The 23,569-nt window shown below is 43.0% G+C and overlaps 1 protein-coding gene across 1 annotated transcript in view; it reads left to right on the top strand.

Moving 5' to 3' along the window:
• The window catches only part of LOC141110431 (uncharacterized), a 57,204-nt gene that overhangs the window by 9,793 nt on the left and 23,842 nt on the right, over positions 1 to 23,569 (top strand). The window contains exons 4-15 of the mRNA XM_073601776.1: positions 1,435 to 1,575; positions 7,669 to 7,776; positions 8,976 to 9,065; positions 9,161 to 9,304; positions 9,739 to 9,879; positions 10,008 to 10,121; positions 13,062 to 13,172; positions 13,534 to 13,677; positions 15,964 to 16,104; positions 16,715 to 16,819; positions 21,233 to 21,322; positions 21,403 to 21,546. Of these exons, the coding sequence (XP_073457877.1) occupies positions 1,435 to 1,575; positions 7,669 to 7,776; positions 8,976 to 9,065; positions 9,161 to 9,304; positions 9,739 to 9,879; positions 10,008 to 10,121; positions 13,062 to 13,172; positions 13,534 to 13,677; positions 15,964 to 16,104; positions 16,715 to 16,819; positions 21,233 to 21,322; positions 21,403 to 21,546 (1,473 nt within the window). The remainder of the gene's footprint in view (positions 1 to 1,434; positions 1,576 to 7,668; positions 7,777 to 8,975; positions 9,066 to 9,160; positions 9,305 to 9,738; positions 9,880 to 10,007; positions 10,122 to 13,061; positions 13,173 to 13,533; positions 13,678 to 15,963; positions 16,105 to 16,714; positions 16,820 to 21,232; positions 21,323 to 21,402; positions 21,547 to 23,569) is intronic.

Raw genomic sequence — 23,569 nt, 5'->3', positions numbered from 1 at the left:
AGATGAGGTACAGCAGGATAAACCAGGAACGGAGTCAGTAGCCAGGCCAGGGGTCAAACACCGTGCGGACAATCAAGGTACAGGTGCAGAGACTAGAAAATAGTCAGTTCCAAGCCGGGGGTCAAGGCAGGTGGAGAGCAGGAGAAGTCAGGCAAGCCAGGTAGTAAACAGGAATCAGATACAGATAGCAGGTACAGGAGACACAGGAAGCTGATGATAATCCAGTAACCTGCATGCATCTGCAGCAAGTTTAAATAGGCCAGAGGGAGCCAATAATTACCACGGTGCGCGCGCGCACCCGCCGTCGCCGTGCATCTGTGCCCGCGCATGCGCACGGGGATTCGACCATGACAGATACTGGCAGGATTGCCTGTCCTACGGCCATTACCCTGACAGTGCCCAACTCTCATAGTGTATTGATGTAGAGCAAGGGTATCAAGCTCAGTTTCATTGTGGGCAACATCAAAATTATGGTTGACCTGAAAAGGCCAGTTGTATCTGTAAGACTAGATGTCCAAAGCACCTCACCTGTCCTTATATCAGATGTCAAGAGCCCCCCACTATCAGAATTTAAGAGTCCCACACCCTCCCTTACATCACAGTGCATCTCCCTTACCTTGTGCTGCTTCAATGAATAAGATGGGGGCAGAGCTGGGAAGCAGAACATGCAGGGTCTGGAGGAGGACCAGGGAGGGGCCGGAGTCAGCTGTCGGAGACCAGGGGAGGTGGAGAAGGAGGGGGGTTGCTGTGGCTGCACAAGGAAGGGCAGGATCTGGTGTAGGAGTTCTCTCCTTTTTTCTTCTGCTGACCACTGAGACAAGATGGAGGCGGAGACGAGGGTAGGTACAGCAGCTACAGAAGAGGCCACATGAAATGGCCTAGCAGGCCAGTTATGTCAGCACTGCTCTCATCAAGGACTTCCTGCTGAAAGGAAAGACAGAAGAAAAAGAGGATAGGGCTCAGATGGCCATCCGGAAAGACATCTGAAGAGATGGAGAGAAACGTTGCAGTAGGTGTAGGGTTAGTTATTGCTCCTGAAAGATCCATTTCACAATCATGGGTGGCCAAAATTTCTTTCAGCCCTTAACAAACATTACAGTATGTTGGTTGACTCAACAGAATTTTCAGTGGGTGTGGCAATGAATCATGTCATAAAAGGTGCAGCTGCACCTGGGTATGGGTTTTAGATTAAAAATGGAATGCAATCCCTTTGCCTTTTGCCCACATCATTGTGAGGCTGGACTGTGACCTCCACTCATTGTGGTCTGCTTGTAGATACTTCTGGTGGTCCATGTTATGAGTAGGCTTCCACATTTCTCCTTGTACATTGAAAATTGTTGAATCCATTGTCAAGATGACCAGCGAGAAGAGTGGCCAACTTCTGCATTCCACCATTTGCAAAACATAATTGTTTCTGTCTGTTCTGATTTAAAGTGCCACCAGTCAGCCTTCAACCCAACGGAGTGACCTGTCCAACCTGCCAATCATCTTCTTCCAGCTGGTGTTACAATACGCAAACGGTGGACTGTTCTGGAGATGAGACTGTGTGTGCTCTCTATTCTACTACCATAGGTGGTAAGTCATTTGCCTTTTTTTGAAAAAATAGTTTATGCAAGCAAGATATGTTCAGTAAAATTAAGCATTCTGATCAGAACTAGGGATGAGCTTCGAGTTCGAGTCGAACTCATGTTCTACTCGAACATTGGCTGTTCGCAAGTTCGCCGAACAGCGAACAATTTGGGGTGTTCGCGGCAAATTCGAATGCCGCGGAACACCCTTTAAAAGTCTATGGGAGAAATCAAAAGTGCTAATTTTAAAGGCTTATATGCAAGTTATTGTCATAAAAAGTGTTTGGGGACCCGGGTCCTGCCCCAGGGGACATGGATCAATGCAAAAAAAAGTTTTAAAAACGGACGTTTTTTCAGGAGCAGTGATTTTATTAATGCTTAAAGTCAAACAATAAAAATGTAATATCCCTTTAAATTTCGTACCTGGGGGGTGTCTATAGTATGCCTGTAAAGGGGCGCATGTTTCCTGTGTTTAGAACAGTCTGACAGCAAAATGACATTTGGAAGGAAAAAACTCATTTAAAACTACCCGCGGCTATTGCATTGCCGACAATACACATAGAAGTTCATTGATAAAAACGGCATGGGAATTCCCCACAGGGCAACCCCGAACCAAAATAAAAAAAAAAAAATGATGTGGGGGTCCCCCTAAATTCCATACAAGGCCCTTCGGGTCTGGTATGGATATTAAGGGGAACCCCAGCCAAAATTTAAAAAAAAAATTGACGTGGGGTTCCCCCTAAATTCCATACCAGACCCTTCAGGTCTGGTATGGATTTTAAGGGGAACCCCGCGCCAAAAAAAAAAAAAAAAAAACGGCGTGGGGTCCCCCTAAAAATCCATACCAGACCCTTATCCGAGCACGCAACCTGGCAGGCCGCAGGAAAAGAGGGGGGGACGAGAGTGCGGCCCCCCCCCCCTCCTGAACCGTACCAGGCCACATGCCCTCAACATTGGGAGGGTGCTTTGGGGTAGCCCCCCAAAGCACCTTGTCCCCATGTTGATGAAGACAAGGGCCTCATCCCCACAACCGTGGCCGGTGGTTGTGGGGGTCTGCGGGCGGGGGGCTTATCGGAATCTGGAAGCCCCCTTTACCAAGGGGACCCCCAGATCCCGGCCCCCCCCCCTGTGTGAAATGGTAAGGGGTTACTTACCCCTACCATTTCACTAAAAAACTGTCAAAAATGTTAAAAATGACAAGAGACAGTTTTTGACAATTCCTTTATTTAAATGCTTCTTCTTTCTTCCTTCATCTTCTTCTGGTTCTTCTGGCTCTTCTGGTTCTTCCTCCGGCGTTCTCGTCCAGCATCTCCTCCGCGGCGTCTTCTATCTTCTTCTCCTCGGGCCGTTCCGCACCCATGGCATGAGGGGGGAGGCTCCCGCTCTTCTCTTCATCTTCTTCTTCATCTTCATCTTCTTCTTCATCTTCTTCTTCTTCTTCTTCTTCTCTTCTTCATCTCTTCTTCCTTCTTCATTTCTTCTGCGGGCCGCTCCGCATCCATGCATGGAGGGAGGCTCCCGCTGTGTGACGGCGTCTCTTCGTCTGACGGTTCTTAAATAACGGGGGGCGGGGCCATCCGGTGACCCCGCCCCCCTCTGACGCACGGTGAATTGACGGGACTTCCCTGTGACGTCACGGGGAATGCCACAGGGAAGTCCCGTCATGTCCCGTGCGTCAGAGGGGGGGGGGTCACCGGGTGGCCCCGCCCCCCGTTATTTAAGAACCGTCAGACGAAGAGACGCCGTCACACAGCGGGAGCCTCCCTCCATGCATGGATGCGGAGCGGCCCGCAGAAGAAATGAAGAAGGAAGAAGAGATGAAGAAGAGAAGAAGAAGAAGAAGATGAAGAAGAAGATGAAGATAAAGAAGAAGATGAAGAGAAGAGCGGGAGCCTCCCCCCTCATGCCATGGGTGCGGAGCGGCCCGAGGAGAAGAAGATAGAAGACGCCGCGGAGGAGATGCTGGACGAGAACGCCGGAGGAAGAACCAGAAGAGCCAGAAGAACCAGAAGAAGAAGAAGATGAAGGAAGAAAGAAGAAGCATTTAAATAAAGGAATTGTCAAAAACTGTCTCTTGTCATTTTTAACATTTTTGACAGTTTTTTAGTGAAATGGTAGGGGTAAGTAACCCCTTACCATTTCACACAGGGGGGGGGCCGGGATCTGGGGGTCCCCTTGGTAAAGGGGGCTTCCAGATTCCGATAAGCCCCCCGCCCGCAGACCCCCACAACCACCGGCCACGGTTGTGGGGATGAGGCCCTTGTCTTCATCAACATGGGGACAAGGTGCTTTGGGGGGCTACCCCAAAGCACCCTCCCAATGTTGAGGGCATGTGGCCTGGTACGGTTCAGGAGGGGGGGGGGCCGCACTCTCGTCCCCCCCTCTTTTCCTGCGGCCTGCCAGGTTGCGTGCTCGGATAAGGGTCTGGTATGGATTTTTAGGGGGACCCCACGCCGTTTTTTTTTTTTTTTTTTTGGCGCGGGGTTCCCCTTAAAATCCATACCAGACCTGAAGGGTCTGGTATGGAATTTAGGGGGAACCCCACGTCAATTTTTTTTTTAAATTTTGGCTGGGGTTCCCCTTAATATCCATACCAGACCTGAAGGGCCTTGTATGGAATTTAGGGGGACTCCCACATCATTTTTTTTTTTTAATTTTGGTTCGGGGTTGCCCTGTGGGGAATTCCCATGCCGTTTTTATCAATGAACTTCTATGTGTATTGTCGGCAATGCAATAGCCGCGGTAGTTTTAAATGAGTTTTTTCCTTCAAAATGTCATTTTGCTGTCAGACTGTTCTAAACACGGGAAACATGCGCCCCTTTACAGGCATACTATAGACACCCCCCAGGTATGAAATTTAAAGGGATATTACACTTTTATTGTTTGACTTTAAGCATTATTAAAATCACTGCTCCTGAAAAAACGGCCGTTTTTAAAACTTTTTTTTGCATTGATCCATGTCCCCTGGGGCAGGACCCAGGTCCCCAAACACTTTTATTGACAATAACTTGCATATTAGCCTTTAAAATTAGCACTTTTGATTATTCATGTTCGTGTCCCATAGACTTTAACGGTGTTCGCGTGTTCGAACGAATTTTTTTCCTGTTCGCATGTTCTGGTGCGAACCGAACAGGGGGGTGTTCGGCTCATCCCTAATCAGAACACTATTTGCATGCCATTTGCATGTTCTTCCTGTGCTTGTGTTGGTTTCCGTCAATATTTTTCCCCACATTCCAAAGACATGTTGGTAGCTTAATTGGCAAAACAATTGATGGCCACTCTATGCTACTTTCTTAACCACTTGCCGTCCACCCCATAACCGATTTTACTGCTACAGGGCGGCTTTCTTGCTCAGAATCACATATACAGTACGTGATTCTGCTTTTCCACCTGTAGGGGGCGTGATTAATCACAGCAGAAGCCAATCTGTGGGTGCCAGGCACTGGATGTCCTCCGGCACCTGCTGATCATTGGTAAAAACACACAGGATGGTGATCTGCCTATGTGAACAAGGCAGATCTCTGTTCTGACAGGGGGAAGGGATGGATACTGCGTTCCTGCAAAGCAGGGTATAAAATCCATCTCTTCCCCTAGTAAAAGCAGTACATAAAACCACTGGCTAGGCACACAGTTAACCCTTTGATTGCCCTAGATGTTTAACCCCTTCCCTGCTAGTGTCCTTACCCTGTTTCCCCGAAAATAAGACCCAGCATGATTGTCGGTGATGGCTGCAATATAAGCCCTACCCCCCAAATAAGCCCTAGTTAAAGTCCTTGTAGATCTTCTTTTTAGGGTAGGGCTTATTTTCAGGGAAACAGGGTAGGGCTTATATTGCAGCCATCACCGACAATCACGCTAGGTCTTATTTTCGGGGAAACAGGGTAGTACAGTGATAGTGCATATTTTTAACACCAATCACTGTATTAGTGTGACTGGTTACCGCAAAGCTTCAAAAGTGTCAATTAGTGTCTGATTGTCCACTGCAATTTTCGCAGTCCCACTATAAGTCTCTGATCGCTGCCATTACTAGTATAAAAAAAATTCCATAAATATATACCATAGTTTGTAGACGCTATAACGTTCACGTACACCAATCAATATACGTTTATTGGGATTTTTTTTACCAAAAATATGTGGCAGAATACATATTAGACATGTGCGGTTCGTTTCATTCCGAATTAATATTTGGACAAATTTTTCGTTCTTTGGAGATTCTGATATATCCGAATTACAATATAAACAAATTTTACAGAATGCCCTGAATAACGAAACGAAATTTGTCTGAATTTCGGAAATTCGGACTGAAACTTGATTCGAATTTTACATCGAACTCCAGTCGAATTCTAACTGTACACATATTGCTGAATTCAAAGACCGTGTGTGTTATTAGAGTACCATTTTAGAAATAATGCTGTTTTAGTTAAGCCATAGGTGATTTAAAGAGTCATTGTAATCATTTGATGAAGATTTTTCTTTTGTTTGTTTACTTTGCCACATTCGAATAGAAAAAAAAATAAAATCTAAAGGTTTAGATTCGACCAATTCAAAATGTATCAATTTGAACGCTTCGAAACGAAAAAAAAATTGGTAAATTCAAAGAATAAGAATTCCGAATACAGATTCCGAATATTGTATGGACTACTCAACCAAATTTAACGAAACTAAATAACTAAATTAACTAATCAAAAACAAAACAAACAAATTTGTTCGTCATTTTTTCATGTCAATGAAATTTCAAATCCTCAGCTTTCATTAATATAATCTTGCCTTGAAGGCCCCTTCCTGTTATAGGATGACCACTTCCTCCAAATTGTGCTCCTAGGTTTTCACCCGTTCACATCTGCCCCTGGTGGAAACTACAAATGGCCATGCCAACACACATTGAGCAGGTGTGGTCCACCGTTGTCATTATAAGAAAGCCAGTCCAGGACAATGATGTGCAGTGACGTTGGGGTGGGTGCATGAAGACAAGACGTGGCTGAGAAGGGTTGGAGGTAGGGTTGCCACCTCATCCCTTTAAACCCAAACACATATGAATTACACAGGTTCTGTGGCCGATTAAGGTGGTAATTAAACTTGCTTAGTTCCTTATCTGCATTAAATCAGCCTCAGAACCTGTGTAATTCATATGTGTTCGGGTTTAAAGGGATGAGGTGGCAACCCTAATTGGAGGAGATCAGCAACAATGTAACAAAGGCTTAAAAAAGGGTGGGAATAGGGTTTTATGGGAAAAAACTTGAAACTGTTTGATACACAGGGTGCATGGGCAAACCAAATGTCATCCAGCCAGGGTTTCAATCTACTTTAACATTAGTTCTTATATTATTTTCCTCAGTATTCTTTTTTTTTGGGGGGGGGGGGGTTACAAATATGTTAAACCAATGACGGCCTGTCCACTAGGGGTGCATGGATGCCCGCCCCCCATATCCATGCGTCCGGCCCCCTGATCTTAATGCAGCGTGCCAGATGCATGGATTCCAATGGGGAGGTTTTTTTTTTGTTTTTTTGTTTTTTTTAAGCACCTAATTAGAGCCAGAGGCTTCAAAAAAAGGGTGGGCTTGGGGCGCAGAACACTGCCCCCTGAGCCCACCCAGTTGTGTGACAATAGCGAATTAATATTCGCTATTGTCACACTGATCCTCCTCCCGGCCAATCAGGAAGCGGGTCCTGAGACCCCTCACCCGATTGGCTAAAAGGACAGCCAAACTATTGGATGCCTAGAAGGAGGAGGAGGGAGGAGACGCATGGTGGAAGCCGCTGTGATGCAGAGGAGCAGAAGATGCGATGGAAGCCACCTCCCACCGCCTGTGACCTAGATGGGGTAAGATGGGCTGGATGACTGACCGATCGCCCGCTGGGGGGGGAGTGCAAAAAAACACCATCCGCCACTGTGTTACACCAAACACTTACTGGACCTTTGCACTTAGTGGTCTTGTGGATGGCATGAAAGACCAATGTTGATGCATTTGTCTTATGCTTGGAAATCCATATTAATGGTACAGACTTTTATACATATGCACAAAAACATACAGTACATATTTACAAACACATACACACTTCTAGTTCTTTCCATTAGCTATTCTTTTTTTTTTTCCAACAGGAAGCTTGTCATCCATTCGTGGTTGTACCCAACAAGGAACTTGTGGTAGTCAGAAATACAGTGTCAATGGAACAGCTATTACGTACCAGTCTACCTGCTATTGCGGAGGTATTATAATTTTTGAGCTCATATAGTTATGAAAGAAATTATTTGTAAGTATTATAAGGGAACAACCAGACACCTTATGATGAGTAGGCCAGGTGCATGAGGGGCCCTGCAGTCCCCCCCCCCCCCAGCAGGGGGAATCATATGTGGACAAAGCAGGTGATCAGTGCACGGATGTTGGGAATAACTGAAACCATTCTTCTGTGTGTCTCTCCCTGCAGCAGCTGAAAGCCAGCATCTCCTCCTTCCTCTTGTCACCTTTCAGCTGCTGCAGGGAGAGATCAGCCCCAGTTATTTCCAACACCTGCCACACTTATCACCACCTCCTGTCCACTATCGGATCCCCCCCCCCGCTGCCTGTGCCCCCCCCCGGTGTGCCCCACCTCCTTCCTTCCCAGCGCTGCTGGCTTTTTTCCTCTCCTCTCCCGCTAGCAGCTGCAGGCACGCAATGGGATCTTCAGGATAATGAGCTGGGAAACTGGTTGATAAATATGTCCAAAAAAATGGCAGACAAGAAAACAATCAGCCAAGAAAGGGCCATGTAACTGAGGGGTCGATAAATATGTCATTTACCTGCCTCTTCATTTTCTAAATGAACACACTGAGTGATTAGTGCTGATGACTCACTGTGTTTATGCATAACTGAAACTTTTTAAACTATGCCGCAGGTCACCACCTGGTAGGGACCCTAGTGCATTAATTTGCCCAGGGGCCCAAGATGCTATTATCGTGGCACTGAGGTGGGGTAAAAGGAATCAAACCCCTCACCCCACCACCATTCCCCTCAAGTATCAGGAAACTTAATAGAGCCTTCTTAAACCAGAAGATATTTGCAGGTCTCATGTCCATCACAGACAGTTTTTTCCGATCTAACTTTTTTATGAGTTCACTCATCTGTAGATGATAGTAATATGGGAGTAAGGTGTTATAAGGAGCCTGTGTGACCCCAATGAGAAGGTAAATGAACTGGTACAGGAAGAAAGCCATGAGCAAACATTCAAATATTTGCACCCACTTTACCTAAGTGTGTGATCCATTCATTCTGCCTTACTACCTACCTTCTAGTTGTATGAATTATCATGGAAGCGGTTTCCTTAAGGAAGAACTTGCCCCTGCTTTTAGAGAATTCTAGGAGAGAAGTTATGGAAATTTCTAATTGTTTAGAGAAAGAAACTAACTGTTATTTTTTTTTCTAATTCAAGGCAATTCTAGTAACACCTATTGCCCAGACACCAATGTAACCTGTCCTACTGGCACCATCTGTGCAAGAGTTCAAACTCTAAGTACTGTTGGTAAGTTGAACAAGCATTTTCCACAACTGTACTAGAGTAACATCACTATGTGGAAAGACTGGTCCTCTTTAATAAGCAATTATGCTCTTTTGCAGGTAGCGCAAGTTCTGAAATAAATAGGACTGCATGTCTGCCAATATACCAGTGTGGAATCTCCAGTAGCGCCACCTTTCCCGGCGGCACATTAAGAATGATGACCATCTGTTCAACTAATAACTGCAATCTAAACAATCCAACTTGTAAGTGACCATTTGCATAATATACCATGTCTGCTTTTGGCACATGGTATGCTTCTGTGTTGATTTTTTATTTTTTTTCTGTGGAATTGAGAATTTCATTTTTTTATTAATATATATATTAATATATTTATTTATATATATATATATATATATATATATATATATATATATATACTAACTTGTCTGTTATACTAACTAATATACTAAGTTGTCTGTAGCAACCTGCCCCTTTTTTTCCCAAAAAAAAGTAAAATAACTAAAACTACCATTTTACCACTATCCTTCTCTTATAAGAAAGAATAACATTCCAAACCCATCCTGAAATTTATTAATGGATATTGTTGGGCTACGCTTGGTTGCACTAACCAAAAATACAGTATGCCTACAGTCAAGGATTGCCTCAATCATTTTCTCATTTTTTTTTTATCTCACAGGGTCAAGTCCTAATTTAACAGCCAATGGGGTGACATGTCCTGCCTGTATGTCCAATAATTCTGAATGGTGTACAGCGAAGACTACCATGAATTGCACTGGGAGTGAGACCGTGTGTATGGTCCACACAGAAAAACTGTTGGGTATGTCTATTATGATTTTCCATTCCGCTAATGTTTTAGCTGTATTATCATCAGTTGTTTATCATTATAGAATTTAGCATTTTGTCATTTGTATATGGATTCCAAAGCAGTTTTTTTCCCTACAACAGGAACCCCATCTGTCATGCGTGGCTGTACCACTAGAAGTAACTGTTATCTTGGCCAACTATCTCACAGCGCTAAAGGATCTGAATTTGATTTTAAGTTTATCTGCCCTACAGGAGGTATGTAACAATAGTACTACGTATGTATAGAAGAGTGATTGTCTAGAGATGTCTACATATACCTGTTGCAGCCTACTAAACTGTACCAGTCGAATGGTGGTATCTCGGAGCTTGCCACTAAACCCTGCCCACAAACATTTTTATTACCACATCACTAGAAGTAACTGTTATCTTGGCCAACTACCTGTATCTCACAGTGCAAACCTATCTGAATATGCATTTAAGTGCCCTACAGGAGGTACATAAAAAAAAAAACACTAAGTATGGTAAATTGGTTGACTAGAGGTGCCTACTCATACCTCTCACACTGTGCCAGTAGAATGGTTGTAGCTCCAAGCTTGCCACTAAGTCCCTTTTGGTACGTCACTATGAAGGGCAGTCTACTTGGCTAATAAGCTAAAATAGTAAAGGACTAGTGCGCACAACCCCACTCCCAAAAATCATGGACAATGGTACCAGAAATTAGAACAGCTGCCAACATAAGAGGTGTCCTCACTCACCCTGATAAACAACGTAATAATGGTAAAAGTATGTGGCGCTAATCTAAGTGTACCACTCACAATGGTAAACAACACTTCAAAAAGTGGCCAAAAGCTCCATACTAACTTCATATACAATGCCCGTATTACCTATAGACAATAAAGCAACCAGTAACCACCTGAAAGGGTAAGTGTGAACCAGTGTAATTGCTGTGTTCACATGAGCACTACACTTCAGTGAGCACTCCTATCTTCTTTGGTTGAGGAGCAGCCAAACTATACTAGAGTGCTAGATGCTAGTGATCATTCCTAAAACAAATGAATATATAAGACATCAATTGTGCCTAGTGCTCCTAAGATCCACTCTGTGAAACTATGATCACAAATGTAGCAGTAGTTGGTAGTGAAAAAAATAATATAAATAAATAAATAGCAATTCTTACAATAGATCATAAAGTGTATCTAGTAATTCACAACTTAAAGTGATCAAGTGCAAAGCAAGGTGACAATCGTGCAAATACATGCATAAAAATGCGATTTTAAAAGGATGGTTCCAAGGTTCACCGCCCCTCCCACCTGAAAAAATTAATAATGTGGAATATAAAAAGCAAAAAAAAACTTGTAAAGATAAAAAAATAGTGACATAAATAGTGTTCAAGTCCAAAATAAATAATACTTCATGCAGTGCGACTCTTGATGTCCATATAAACAGTCAATAATGACGTGCCAGTAAGGTGACTTTGTGCTGAATTCATTTACTTCAAAACTGGTGCGGCACACAAGTGTTTCCCCCAGCCTCTCACCTCAATTGGAGGCCCCCAATGGGCCAAGTCAAGCAGATGGTTAATGCTATATGCAGGGTCCAGCAGCTGTTCACCTCCTCCAGAGGGTGTGCGTGGGTCAGGCTTTCAATAGTAGTTACCACCGCTCACACAGACCCCAAAAAGACAATAAGGAAGAAGGGGATGCTCCCATAGTGAAGTATTTAGAATCAAGGTTTATTGAAACAAACGTAGTAACTTACAAATCAAAACGAAAGTAACAGCAGAAACGATTTGATTCGCATGAAGTATTATTTATTTTGGACTTGAACACTATTTATGTCACTATTTTTTTATCTTTACAAGTTTTTTTTTGCTTTTTATATTCCACATTATTAATTTTTTCAGGTGGGAGGGGCGGTGAACCTTGGAACCATCCTTTTAAAATCGCATTTTTATGCATGTATTTGCACGATTGTCACCTTGCTTTGCACTTGATCACTTTAAGTTGTGAATTACTAGATACACTTTATGATCTATTGTAAGAATTGCTATTTATTTATTTATATTATTTTTTTCACTACCAACTACTGCTACATTTGTGATCATAGTTTCACAGAGTGGATCTTAGGAGCACTAGGCACAATTGATGTCTTATATATTCATTTGTTTTAGGAATGATCACTAGCATCTAGCACTCTAGTATAGTTTGGCTGCTCCTCAACCAAAGAAGATAGGAGTGCTCACTGAAGTGTAGTGCTCATGTGAACACAGCAATTACACTGGTTCACACTTACCCTTTCAGGTGGTTACTGGTTGCTTTATTGTCTATAGGTAATACGGGCATTGTATATGAAGTTAGTACGGAGCTTTTGGCCACTTTTTGAAGTGTTGTTTACCATTGTGAGTGGTACACTTAGATTAGCGCCACATACTTTTACCATTACTACTTGGCTAATAGGGATGTGCAGAAGGCAGGAGGGGAAGATCAAGCTTTGGAACCACCAGAAAGTGCTGGAGTTTGGTCTGTTTAGAAAAGTTGGGCATGGCCATGGATGTTTAGGAGGCTGCTGCAGGTATATGCCTAGCAGCCTACATTTGATACCTTAGCCTACAGCAGTTTTTCTTTCCAATGACCCAAAGCAATAATTAGAGAAATCAAATGGGTCTGCCACTGTTAAACTCCTTCTGAAAGTATACCTTGGGCTGAAGGTAGGCACACAAGTACTGCCTATTAAAGTGTACTGTATGCCTTTCCTGAAAAAGTGGCCAAAAATGAGCCATGGAACACATGGATAGTGTATTTGAACATGTTCTTATAATCATTAAATATTGACTTTCCTGAAGAATTTATTCTCCACTCTACCCCTCCAGTGCTAACTGGAGCACCAGGCTGTAGAGGCTTAATGAGAGGCTAAGCCAGCTGCCGGACCAGGCATCTGGGTGTATCCCGACATTAAAGTTGGGTTCTCTCCAGAGTCTGGACCGGCTCAGGTCAAAGGAATTCAGAACAAAGGGCACTCCTGTGATCCCCAGGAGAAGTATGGTCAAAAGAGCTTTGACCCTAATATTCTTTTAACAGGTGCCTCTGCTGACTGCACGTTGGTTTACCTTAGGACTTCTATCATGCTTATCTTAAAAAAAGACTAAGGCTTCAAAAATGTGTGCTCACTTTTATCCTGTTTTTATTCAAATTATAGGCTATTCCATCTCATGCTTGGAGTGTATGGACTCTGCAAACTGCACAGGAAACAGTGTCACCTGTCCTACTGGCTCTGTCTGTGCAACCTCATATACAAACTCCACTGTCGGTGAGTTACATTTACAAGAGCTTCTTTCAATGCAGTGCCAATTCCAGTATGACTATGCACCATATGAACTATTCCAGGATGTAAGTCTTCTCCTGAGGTACAACTGCTGGTAAATGAGTGTTGTCAGTTCAAGTACAAGTCAATAGATCAACAGCCATGATTTCAAGATCGATGACTTTTGAGTAATGGTTAGGCAGAACCCCTCCACATTACAATGCAGAGAGGTCCTAAACAGTTCTACGCCTTTGCTTAGGGGCAAGAGGAAAGCCAAATTAAGATATTATTTTCATGTCTGGACATTTCATATAATTTATGTATGAGGAAATGTACAATAAATTTATTTTATTCAAATAATTAACAGGTGGACCAATTTCAAGATTCATCAGGTCATGTGCACCTTCAAACCAATGTGACAGAACTGGATCTGTTAGCTCCCCTTATGGTAACATAACGATGTCTTCTTCATGCTGTGCTTTTGACAACTGTTCTTCATCCCCTCCGCCAGGTAATAAAGCTACCTAAACGCACCACACATCTGTTAAAGCAAGGGTGTCAAACTCAATTGCATTATGGTTGCCCTCAAAGGGCCAGTTGTATCTGTAAGAGTAGATGTCCAGGGCACACCATGCCACCAACTAAAGTCAAGAGTTCTCCACCCTCTGGTGGAGGACCAGAGAAGGACTGAAGTCAGCTGCCAAACATTGTGTTTCACACGTTAAACTGTTAGAACTCCCATCGCCTATAGCATCTGGTCAGTGAAGGCACCTGTCAGACATCTTTCCTTTTAATTATTGATGAGAAATGTTGGCCTACTATAGGGAGCCAAGGTAACTTCCATCTTCTCCAATTATTCGTTGACTGTAATTCTTCTAAACATATCAATATCACTGAGCTGTGTCCACTTTATTGATCCTGGGTAACATTGTCTCCAGTGCAGATAGTGATGGGAAAAACCAACATTTTAGAGTTGTCATATTTGATGAGGGAAAAATTTTCAGTACAGAAACCTGTTCTGGTGAAGGGAAGTAAAGGGAAATCTCCCTGAAAGTGCTAAGACATCTAAATAAATTAATAAAATAAAACCTGATGGGGGCTGAAAGCTGAAGTTTAGGTATGAACATTTTTACATCGGTCCAGGTGACAGGGGAGGGAGCTCCAGCACACAGCCTGTGATTGACAGCATTAGCTCTATTCCTGTGTGCTGTGTGAAGGGGGGTGTTTCCCTTCCCTCCAATCAGCTCTCTTCTACACAAACACCATACCTAGGCAATCTCCCTGGAAGCTGGAAACCTTGTTACTACAGCAATCCCCACTAGCTTCCGGGTCTCAAGCTAGTGGAGATCGCTTCCAAGTGGCTTCCCTACCGCATTGATAAAACGGGAGGTAGCCTACTTGGCACTGGCACAGGCACCACCCTTTGATTTTCCCAATGAATGCAAAGCATTCTCTGAGTGGATGAGGTGGAGAATCGGGGTGGGGATATCCCATTCACTATCTCATCCACTCATAGAATTCTTTGCATCCATTGAGAAAATGCTAAGTGTTTTTTGAATGGCATCTATGCCATTTGGGCCACCTCCCCTGTTCAGTAAGCAGCAGGGCAGCTGCTCGTCATGTCAACGTGCACAGAAAACCCACAGGAATGATAAATGCATGGTTCTTTGGACCGAGCTGGATCAATGTAACTATGTAAGATTATCTATACCTGGAATTTAGCTTTTACCATTCTCTACTAGACATCTGCACACTGAAATATTTTGTTTCGGAATTTCGTTTTCGTTCAAAAAATAAATTTATTTAGTTACTCCCGAAATTAGTTTTTATTTATTTTGTTTCATTTAAAAATCCGAAATAATTAAGGTCAAATCTGTCATTGAAGGCTTATGGTGTCTGTCGAATGTTCTAAGAAGATTTGACGGAGCAGCTAAACTGTATGACGCCGCAATCGTACATTTCTGGTCGAATGTTCCGCCTACAAGCTATAGTAGAATTCTAATGTTGTATGACACTAGTAATAATTATATTTATTAATTATTATTACTAGTCAACCAACATTAGAATTCTTCTATAGCCTATGGGCGGAGAATTTGACCATAAATGTTGTGGTGACTGCTTCGTCGAATCTTCATGTCGAATCTTTTTTCTCTATGTCGAATAATCTTAGACTAATAAAGTTAGGTTAGGCACATTCGACCGTTTTTACTATTGTCTCTATAATGTTGAATCTTTTCTCTCTATGTAGAATCTTTTTCTCTCTATGTAGAATAATCTTGGACTAATAGAGCTAAGGTTAGGCACATTCGACCACAGGTTCGATGGACACAGATCGCTATTGTCAGCGCCATGTCGAATCTCCTATCTATATCGAACTATTGTCGCGACGAAAATGAAAATAAATGTTTATGTCGGATCTCTCAGTTTTCGGATTCTGCACGTTCGTTATCGTTTGTTAAAACGATAGTGAAAGTACTCAAAATTCGGACACAAAATGCATTCGGACGAAAACTAATGCACATGTCTATTCTCTACTTTATTCAAAATTAAAACGCAATCAATCAATCAATAAATAAATAAATAGCTGTACACTTTACAAAGGGGCAGTCGCCTCTCTTTTGTGACATTTTTTGGTGGTATCTACAAGCAAGAAATATCAGAATATTAAATGCTTGCCTGCATACTAGAAAGTCAATAATTGTTTCAAGTACCTAAAATACATCTTTGTAACTCGGAAGAGAAGCTGCTCTCCTAAATTCGACTTTTTGGAATTCATTTTTGAATGTTCTTTTCAAAGTGTCACCTGTCAGCCCTGAACTCAACGGAGTGACCTGTCCCACCTGCCAATCTTCTTCTTCTGGCTGGTGCTATGATGAGCAAACCGTGAATTGTACCGGAGAGGAAACCGTGTGTGTTCTCTATTCTACAAACATAAATGGTAAGCAGATTTATCTTGATGTTAAGGAGCATCCGCTTCTTACCAACAGCCCACATTTGTCACATATTTAGGTATCTGAAGCATATCCCTCTATAATGTGTACCTGTCTCAATCCAGAGCACTAAGTGTCATTTCTGACTGCTGCCTCCTCCCTCTGCATCTGCTTCTGACAAGTTTTTTCTGTCACCAAGAGAAAAAAGGTGACAGGGGAGGGAACTCTAGCACACAACCTATGATTGACAGCATCAGCTTTGTTCCTGTGTGCTGTGTGAAGGGAGGTGTTTCCCTTCCCTCCAATAGTTCTTGGCTCTCCTCAGTGAGCTCTGCAGTATGTAATCTTAGCTCCCCACCCTTTGATTTCTGAAATCTCAGACAAGCTTTATAAATTCTGAACTTTGAATGGGTGTAGAGAAGAGAAGACTGCAGATAAACAGGTACAACTTATGTAGGAGGATTTGTTTAATTGCTGTGTATCACCTGAAGCCAGTCACTTCACTGGGTATATTTTTACAACCACTTTAAACCAAATTTTGGTTAAATAAAAAAAGTCAAATGTTTGCCAACAAAGTAATAAAAATAATTACTATTGACTGTCTTTTGTTCTCAACAGGGGGCTTGTCATCCGTTCGAGGATGTGCCAGACGTACATGTGGAAGTGAGAGATACAGAGCCAATGGAACAGGAATTACTTACACATCTAACTGTTATTGTGGAGGTAAAATTGATGAATGAACGCATCTGGAATCCCTGAGACAAAAAAAGGTTTTAGATACACTTGTAAGGGGGTGTTGGTGCCATTTTCAGTCTGGCCACTAGGTAGCGCCCTCACCATTGATAAATAGTGTGTTATGTGAGAGAGTGGGAGGGGTTCGTTTGGAAAGCTGTGAGGACAAAAGTGGAATTATGGAGCTGGCCCCCATGGGACCTAGTGGAGCCCTTCCTTCAGAAATATAGTGCTTCCAGTAATTGGTATTCCTTAGCTGGGGGATACCTGAAGAGGTCCCAGTGCCCAGGATTGGAGGGAGTTGGGGATAGGACATAGAGTGCCCGACCTGAGAAAGTGGCAATAACTCCGACTAAAATTGGTGAGAAGCTGTATGCCCTGAAGTTGTATGCCTTAAAATTGTCAGCTTTGAAGCTGGAAAAGTAAAGTCTTGAAAGCTAATTGGACTTCTTGTTACTGGTGAGAGAGAGGGAGAGCGTCCCCAGTCAGCTCCTGCGGGTGATTCCTCCCCCCTCCCTCTGCTCGCTGACACTGCATAATGCGAGCGCTCACACAACCACGGCCGCCCGATCTGCTCCTTCCCCTGCATCCTCATTGGCAGGGAGAAGAGCAGGAAGTACAGGAAGGACTCCACCAGGACTCTCAGTTACTGAAAAAACAGACTGATTTCTCCCATCCTTAGGACAGGAGAACCAGCCTGTAAATTCCAAGAGATGCCAGACCAGCACTGTCAATAGCAGGGGCAGGACAGCAAGAGGAGGCCGGGGAACCCCACAGTGGCAGAACACCAGGGCCCGGTGACAAGAAAACCTTTGCAACCCTGATAGTTCTCCCACTGCTTTGGACCCTTATATTTTCTTGGTATGCTGGTGACATATATCTCTTGTTTTCTGCCACCCTGGGGGGGGCCCAATACAGTAGGAAGGGAGCTCACTGCAGAACATGTGAAAGGGCCGCTGTGGGATCGTAGTAAAGGGCCACAGGATATATATATATATATATATTATATATATATATATATATATATATATATATATATATATATATACTGTATGTATAAAATTGCATTTTATCGTTGCCCCTCTACTTTTGTCCCTGTCCCCCCATGTGCCCCCCCTAAACATGAAAGCTGGAGAAGCCACTGATGGTAAACAGGACCCCATACTCACCACTGAACTTGACCATGGCACCAGGTGTGCGGCTCATTTAAAGTTTAAAGTCCCAGGGTGAATTCTTTGTTGTACCCCATTTATCACCACCCTCTGAACACGCCCTTGTAGCCAGTTTTCAATCCATGTACTCACCCTATGGTCCATGCCAACGCACCTTATTTTGTACAGTAAACATTTATGGGGAACTGTGTCAAATGCTTTTGCAAAATCCAGATACACCACGTCTACGGGCCTTCCTTTATCTAGATGGCAACTCACCTCCTCATAGAAGGTTAATAGATTGGTTTGGCAAGAACGATTCTTCATGAATCCATGCTGATTACTGCTAATGATATCATTCTTATTACTAAAATCTTGTATATAGTCCCTTATCATCCCCTCCAAGAACTTGCATACTATTGTGTCCGATTTGTCTGCCGCAATGTCGCAGTCCCGCTATTAGTCGCTGATCGCCGCCATTACTAGTAAAAAAAAAAAAAAATCCATACAGATTCAATAAAAATATCCCATAGTTTGTAGACGCTATAACTTTTGCGCAAACCAATCAATATACGCTTATTGAGATTTTTTTTACCAAAACATGTATTTTTTTTTTTTTTTACCAAAAAATATAAAGCAAAATACATATTGGCCTAAATTTAAGAAGAAATTTAATTTATTTGATTTTTTTTTTTTATTGGATGTGTTTTATAGCAGAAAGTAAAAAATATTTCCTACTTTTTTTCATTTCCTGACAAGGTACGGCAGGAAATGAAAAGAATTACGGAAATAAAGAAAAAATAAATATGGAACAATAGTAGTTATGGGGAACTGATGAAACTGGGAAGGTTTGAGATATGGAGGCTTAAGGGACTAAGGAATAGCTGTACACACGGTCGGATTTTCCGTCGGAAAAAGTGCGATCGGATTGTGTTGTCGGAAATTCCTATCGTGTGTGGGCTCCATCGGACGTTTTCTGTCGGAATTTCCGACACACAAAGTTTGAGAGCAGGCTATAAAACTTTCCGACAACAAAATCCGATCGGTTAAATTCCGATCGTGTGTACACAAATCCGACGCACAAAGTGCCACGCATGCTCAGAATAAATAAAGAGATGAAAGCTATTGGCCACTGCCCCGTTTATAGTCCCAACGCACGTGTTTTACGTCACCGCGTTCAGAACGATCGGATTTTCCGACAACTTTGTGCGACCGTGTGTATGCAAGACAAGTTTGAGCCAACATCCGTCGGAAAAAAATCCATGGATTTTGTTGTTGGAATGTCCGATCAATGTCCGACCGCGTGTACGGGGCATTAGGTATATGGTACAGCTATTCCAGGAAGATGTGATGAAAACGAATACAATATCCCAAATCAAAGATTTTTTCAATTTTTAAAGCTTAGGCGCGCATTAAATGCCCAGGGCCGATCGCATGAATTGAAATGTAATAAATCAGTGGTAATAGCCTTGTTGGAAAAGACAGAAAGGAAAAAGGGTTTGATATCACAAGGATATGATATATTACATGATAAATTTAAAGGAGCTGTGGACATACCAGCAAGGTCAGCCTGGTCTTGCGATGTAGGACCAATCTCAGATGAACACTGGGCACTGGCATTGTCGGCAACACCCCTGGCACCCCTATCCTCAACACAAAATTGAACACAATTATCAATTCTACACAGGGTTCATTATACACCTGAGAAACGATTACAGTGGAAACGCAGAGATACAGCCCAATGTCGAAGATGTAAAGGGAGCAATGCTAATTTAATACATATGTTATGGAGATGTCCTAAACTCCATAGTTACTGACAATTGCGCGGTCACGCGATGTTGCACCCAAACAAAATTGACGTCCTTTTTTCCCCACAAATAGAGCTTTCTTTTGGTGGTATTTGATCACCTCTGCGGTTTTTATTTTTTGCGCTATAAACAAAAAAATAGCGACAAATTAAAAAAAAAAAGAAATATTTTTTACTTTTTGCTATAATAAATATCCCTCAAAAATATATAAAAAAACACATTTCCTCAGTTTAGGCCGATACGTATTCTTCTCCATATTTTTGGTAAAAAAAAAATATCCCAATAAGCGTATATTTATTGGTTTGTGCAAAAGTTGTAGTGTCTACAAAATAGGGGATAGTTTTATGGCATTTTTATTATTATTTTTTTTTATTAGCAATTGCGGTGATCTGCGATTTTTATCCTGACTGCGACATTATGGCGGACACAACAGACACTTTTGACACTATTTTGGGACCAGTATCATTACTATGTAAATGTCACTGGCAGGGAAGGAGTTAAACACTAGGGGGCGATCAAGGGGTTAAGTGTGTCCTAGGGAGCGATTCTAACTGCGGGGGAGGATGGGCTTCCACTCACATGACAGCGATCGCTGCTCCCGATGACAAGGAGCAGTAGATCCCTGTCATGTTGCTAGGCAGAACGGGGGAAATGCCTTGTTTACATAGGCATCTCCCCGTTCTGCGGTTGCGTGACACGATCGCTGGGACACCGGCGAACATCGAGTCTGCGGGGCGCGCTCCGCTAGCCCCGCCGATTAAAAGTGGACGTACAGGTACGCCCATTTGCCCACCTCTGCCATTGTGCCGACGTATATCGGCGTGCAGCGGTCGGCAAGTGGTTAAGGAAAAAATATACTCTTCTACATAGAGGCTGCCCAGGGAAATTTGAAAAGATATTGAGAAGATGGTCTGAATTTTTGGATGTATAATGAGTATGGGGAGAGGGGGGGGGCATGGGGGCCAGGGTTTTTTTGTTTTTTTTTTCTCCTCCCAATACATGCTTTGGTTGTATGTTGTTTTTGCTGCTTTTGTTGTTTGTATGTAAAAGTAATAATAAAAGATGTGATTAAAAAAAAAAGGGTTTTTTTTTTCAAAATTGTCGCTCTTTTTTTGTTTATAGCGCAAAATATAAAAAACGCAGAGGTGATCAAATACCACCAAAAGAAAGCTCTATTTGTGGGAAAAAAAGGACATCATTTTACATCAGCGTTGCATGACTGCGCGATTGTCAGTTAAAGTAACTGAGTGACCTATCGCAAAAAAAAATGGCCTGGTCAGGAGGGGGGGGGGGGGGGGGGATTAAATTTTCTGGGGCTGAAGTGGTTAAAGAAGGTTCAAGAGATATGGTTCAAGTCCTTGGTTCAAGAGATATGTTGCAAAGAGGACACATCTGTACCTATGTGGAGCAATACATTAATGTCTTGTTGGTTTTATCTTTCTAAGGCAACGCCAGCAACACCTATTGCCCTGACACCAATGTTATCTGTCCTCGTGGCACCATCTGTGCAAGAGTGTACGCTGTGACCACCATGGGTAAGTTCTACAAACACTTACAGTAAGCGTATTCGAAAAGTACCTGGTCCCATTGCATACTTACTATGACCTTTATACAGGTAATACAAGCCTTGAAGTCAATAACAGTGCGTGTTTGCCAATATATCAATGCGGCATCTCTGGGAGTAGCACCTTTCTCAATGGAACACAAAGGCTGGTGACCATCTGTTCAACCAACAACTGCACCCTACCCGAACCCGCATGTAAGTGATTATGTAAGATGAAAGCTTTTGGTCAATCTACTGTAATGTAACATTTTCACACTCAATAATACAGTGTATATATGTTTGTTTAGCCACTTAAGGACCAGGCCTATTTTTGACACTTGTTGCAAGTTAAATCAGTATTTTTATATACAGTGTATATTTTTAGCAAAGACCCTGGAGAATAAAATGGCGGTCGTTACAATATTTTATGTCACGTGGTATTTGCGCAGCCCCTTGCTGACCAGCCGACCGTCGTTATACGGTGGCAGGTTGGCTCCCCCCGTGCAAATCGGCTTAGCTGTACGGCGGGCACTTTAAGGGGTATAAGAGGCGCCCGCGCCCGCCGTGTCACATAGGAGCTGATGCACGTGCCCGGCGCCCACGATGTCCGCGATCTTAGCACCCACGATCGCTACTGAGAGAGACAGAACGGAGATCCGTCAACGCAAACAGACAGATCTCCGTTCTGTCAGGGGAGAGGAGACAGACCTGTTGTACCTATTGATTATGTACAGCGATCGATCTCCTCCTCCAGGCAGTCCCATCCCCCCCTCAGTTACAAACACTCCCTAGGACACACACTTAACCCCTTGATCGCCCCCCTAGTGTCGCCCCCTTCCCTGCCAGTGTCATTTATACAGTAATCAGTAGATATTTTTAGCTGTGATCGCTGTATACATGTCAATGGTCCCAAAAAAAGTGTCAAACGTGTCCAATCTGTCCCAGTCCCACTAAAAATTGCAGATCGCTGCCATTACTAGTAAAAAAAAAATAAAAAATAAAAAAAGTCATAAAACTATCCCCTATTTTGTAGACGCTATAACTTTTGCGCAAACCAATCAATATACACTTATTGCAATTTTCTTTACCAAAAATATGTAGAAGAATACATATCGGCCTAAACTGATGAAGAACATTTTTTTGGGGGATATTTATTATAGCAGAAATCAAAAAAAATTTTGTTTTTTTTTTTCAAAATTTTGGCTCTTTTTTTGTTTATAGCGCAAAAAATAAAAACTGCAGAGGTGATCAAATACCACCAAAAGAAAGCTCTATTTGTGGGGAAAAAAAGGATGCAAATTTTGTTTGTGTACAATGTCAAACGACCCCGCAATTGTCAGTTTAATTGACGCAGTGCCGTACCGCAAAAAATGGCCTGGTCATTAATGGGGCAAATCTTCTGGTCCTTAAGTGGTTAACAGGACAGGTTCCACTCAGAACAGGCCTCGCCATGGTCCACCAAAGAAGTTGAGTGCGCATGCTCAGCGTCATATCCAGAGGTTGTCTTTGGGAAATAGACGTATGAGTGCTGCCAGCATTGCTGCAGAGGTTGAAGGGGTGGGGGGTCAGGGAATTGGTAAGCTGCAATATAATAAATGTTTGCTGTTTAATACGGCTTTAAAGCTGCAACCCAGATAGAAACGAAAGATCAAGCCCAGGACCAGGCTTTAAAAGCATCACCGATCACAGTAAAGAGCCTATGACATAGGTTCTTTACCATGTGATTAGCTGTGTCCAATCACAGCTGATCACAGTGTAAATGGGAGTTGCCGGTTATCGGCATTCCTCTACTCCCGCTGACTGAGCACGAGGAGAGGAGAGCAGATAAGCGGCTTTCCTCAGTGGGGACATCTACACCGATCAGTGCAGCCTCTCAGTGATGCCTTCAGTGCCCACCGGTGATGCCAATCAGTGCCATCAGTGCCACCTATCAGTACCCATCAGTGATTCCTGCCAGTGCCCATCAGTGCTGCCTTACAGTGCTTGTCAGTGCCCATCAGTGCCACCTAGCAGTGCCCGTCAGTGCCACATAGCAGTGCCCATACATGTCACCCATTAGTGCCCATCAGTGTCGCCTATTAGTGCCAATAATTGCTGCCTATGAGTGTCCATCAGTGCCCAAAAGTGTTGCCTATCAGTGCCCACCAGTGTTGCATATCAGTGCTGCATATCAGTGCCCATCAGTGCTGCATATTTGTGCCCCCTAATTAGTACCCATCAGTACCAACTCATTAGTGCC

Source organism: Aquarana catesbeiana, linkage group LG10 (genome assembly GCF_042186555.1).
Source record: "Aquarana catesbeiana isolate 2022-GZ linkage group LG10, ASM4218655v1, whole genome shotgun sequence".
Classification (NCBI taxonomy): domain Eukaryota; kingdom Metazoa; phylum Chordata; class Amphibia; order Anura; family Ranidae; genus Aquarana; species Aquarana catesbeiana.
Note: the sequence above shows the minus strand (reverse complement) of the source record. Positions and strands in the feature narration are given on the sequence as shown.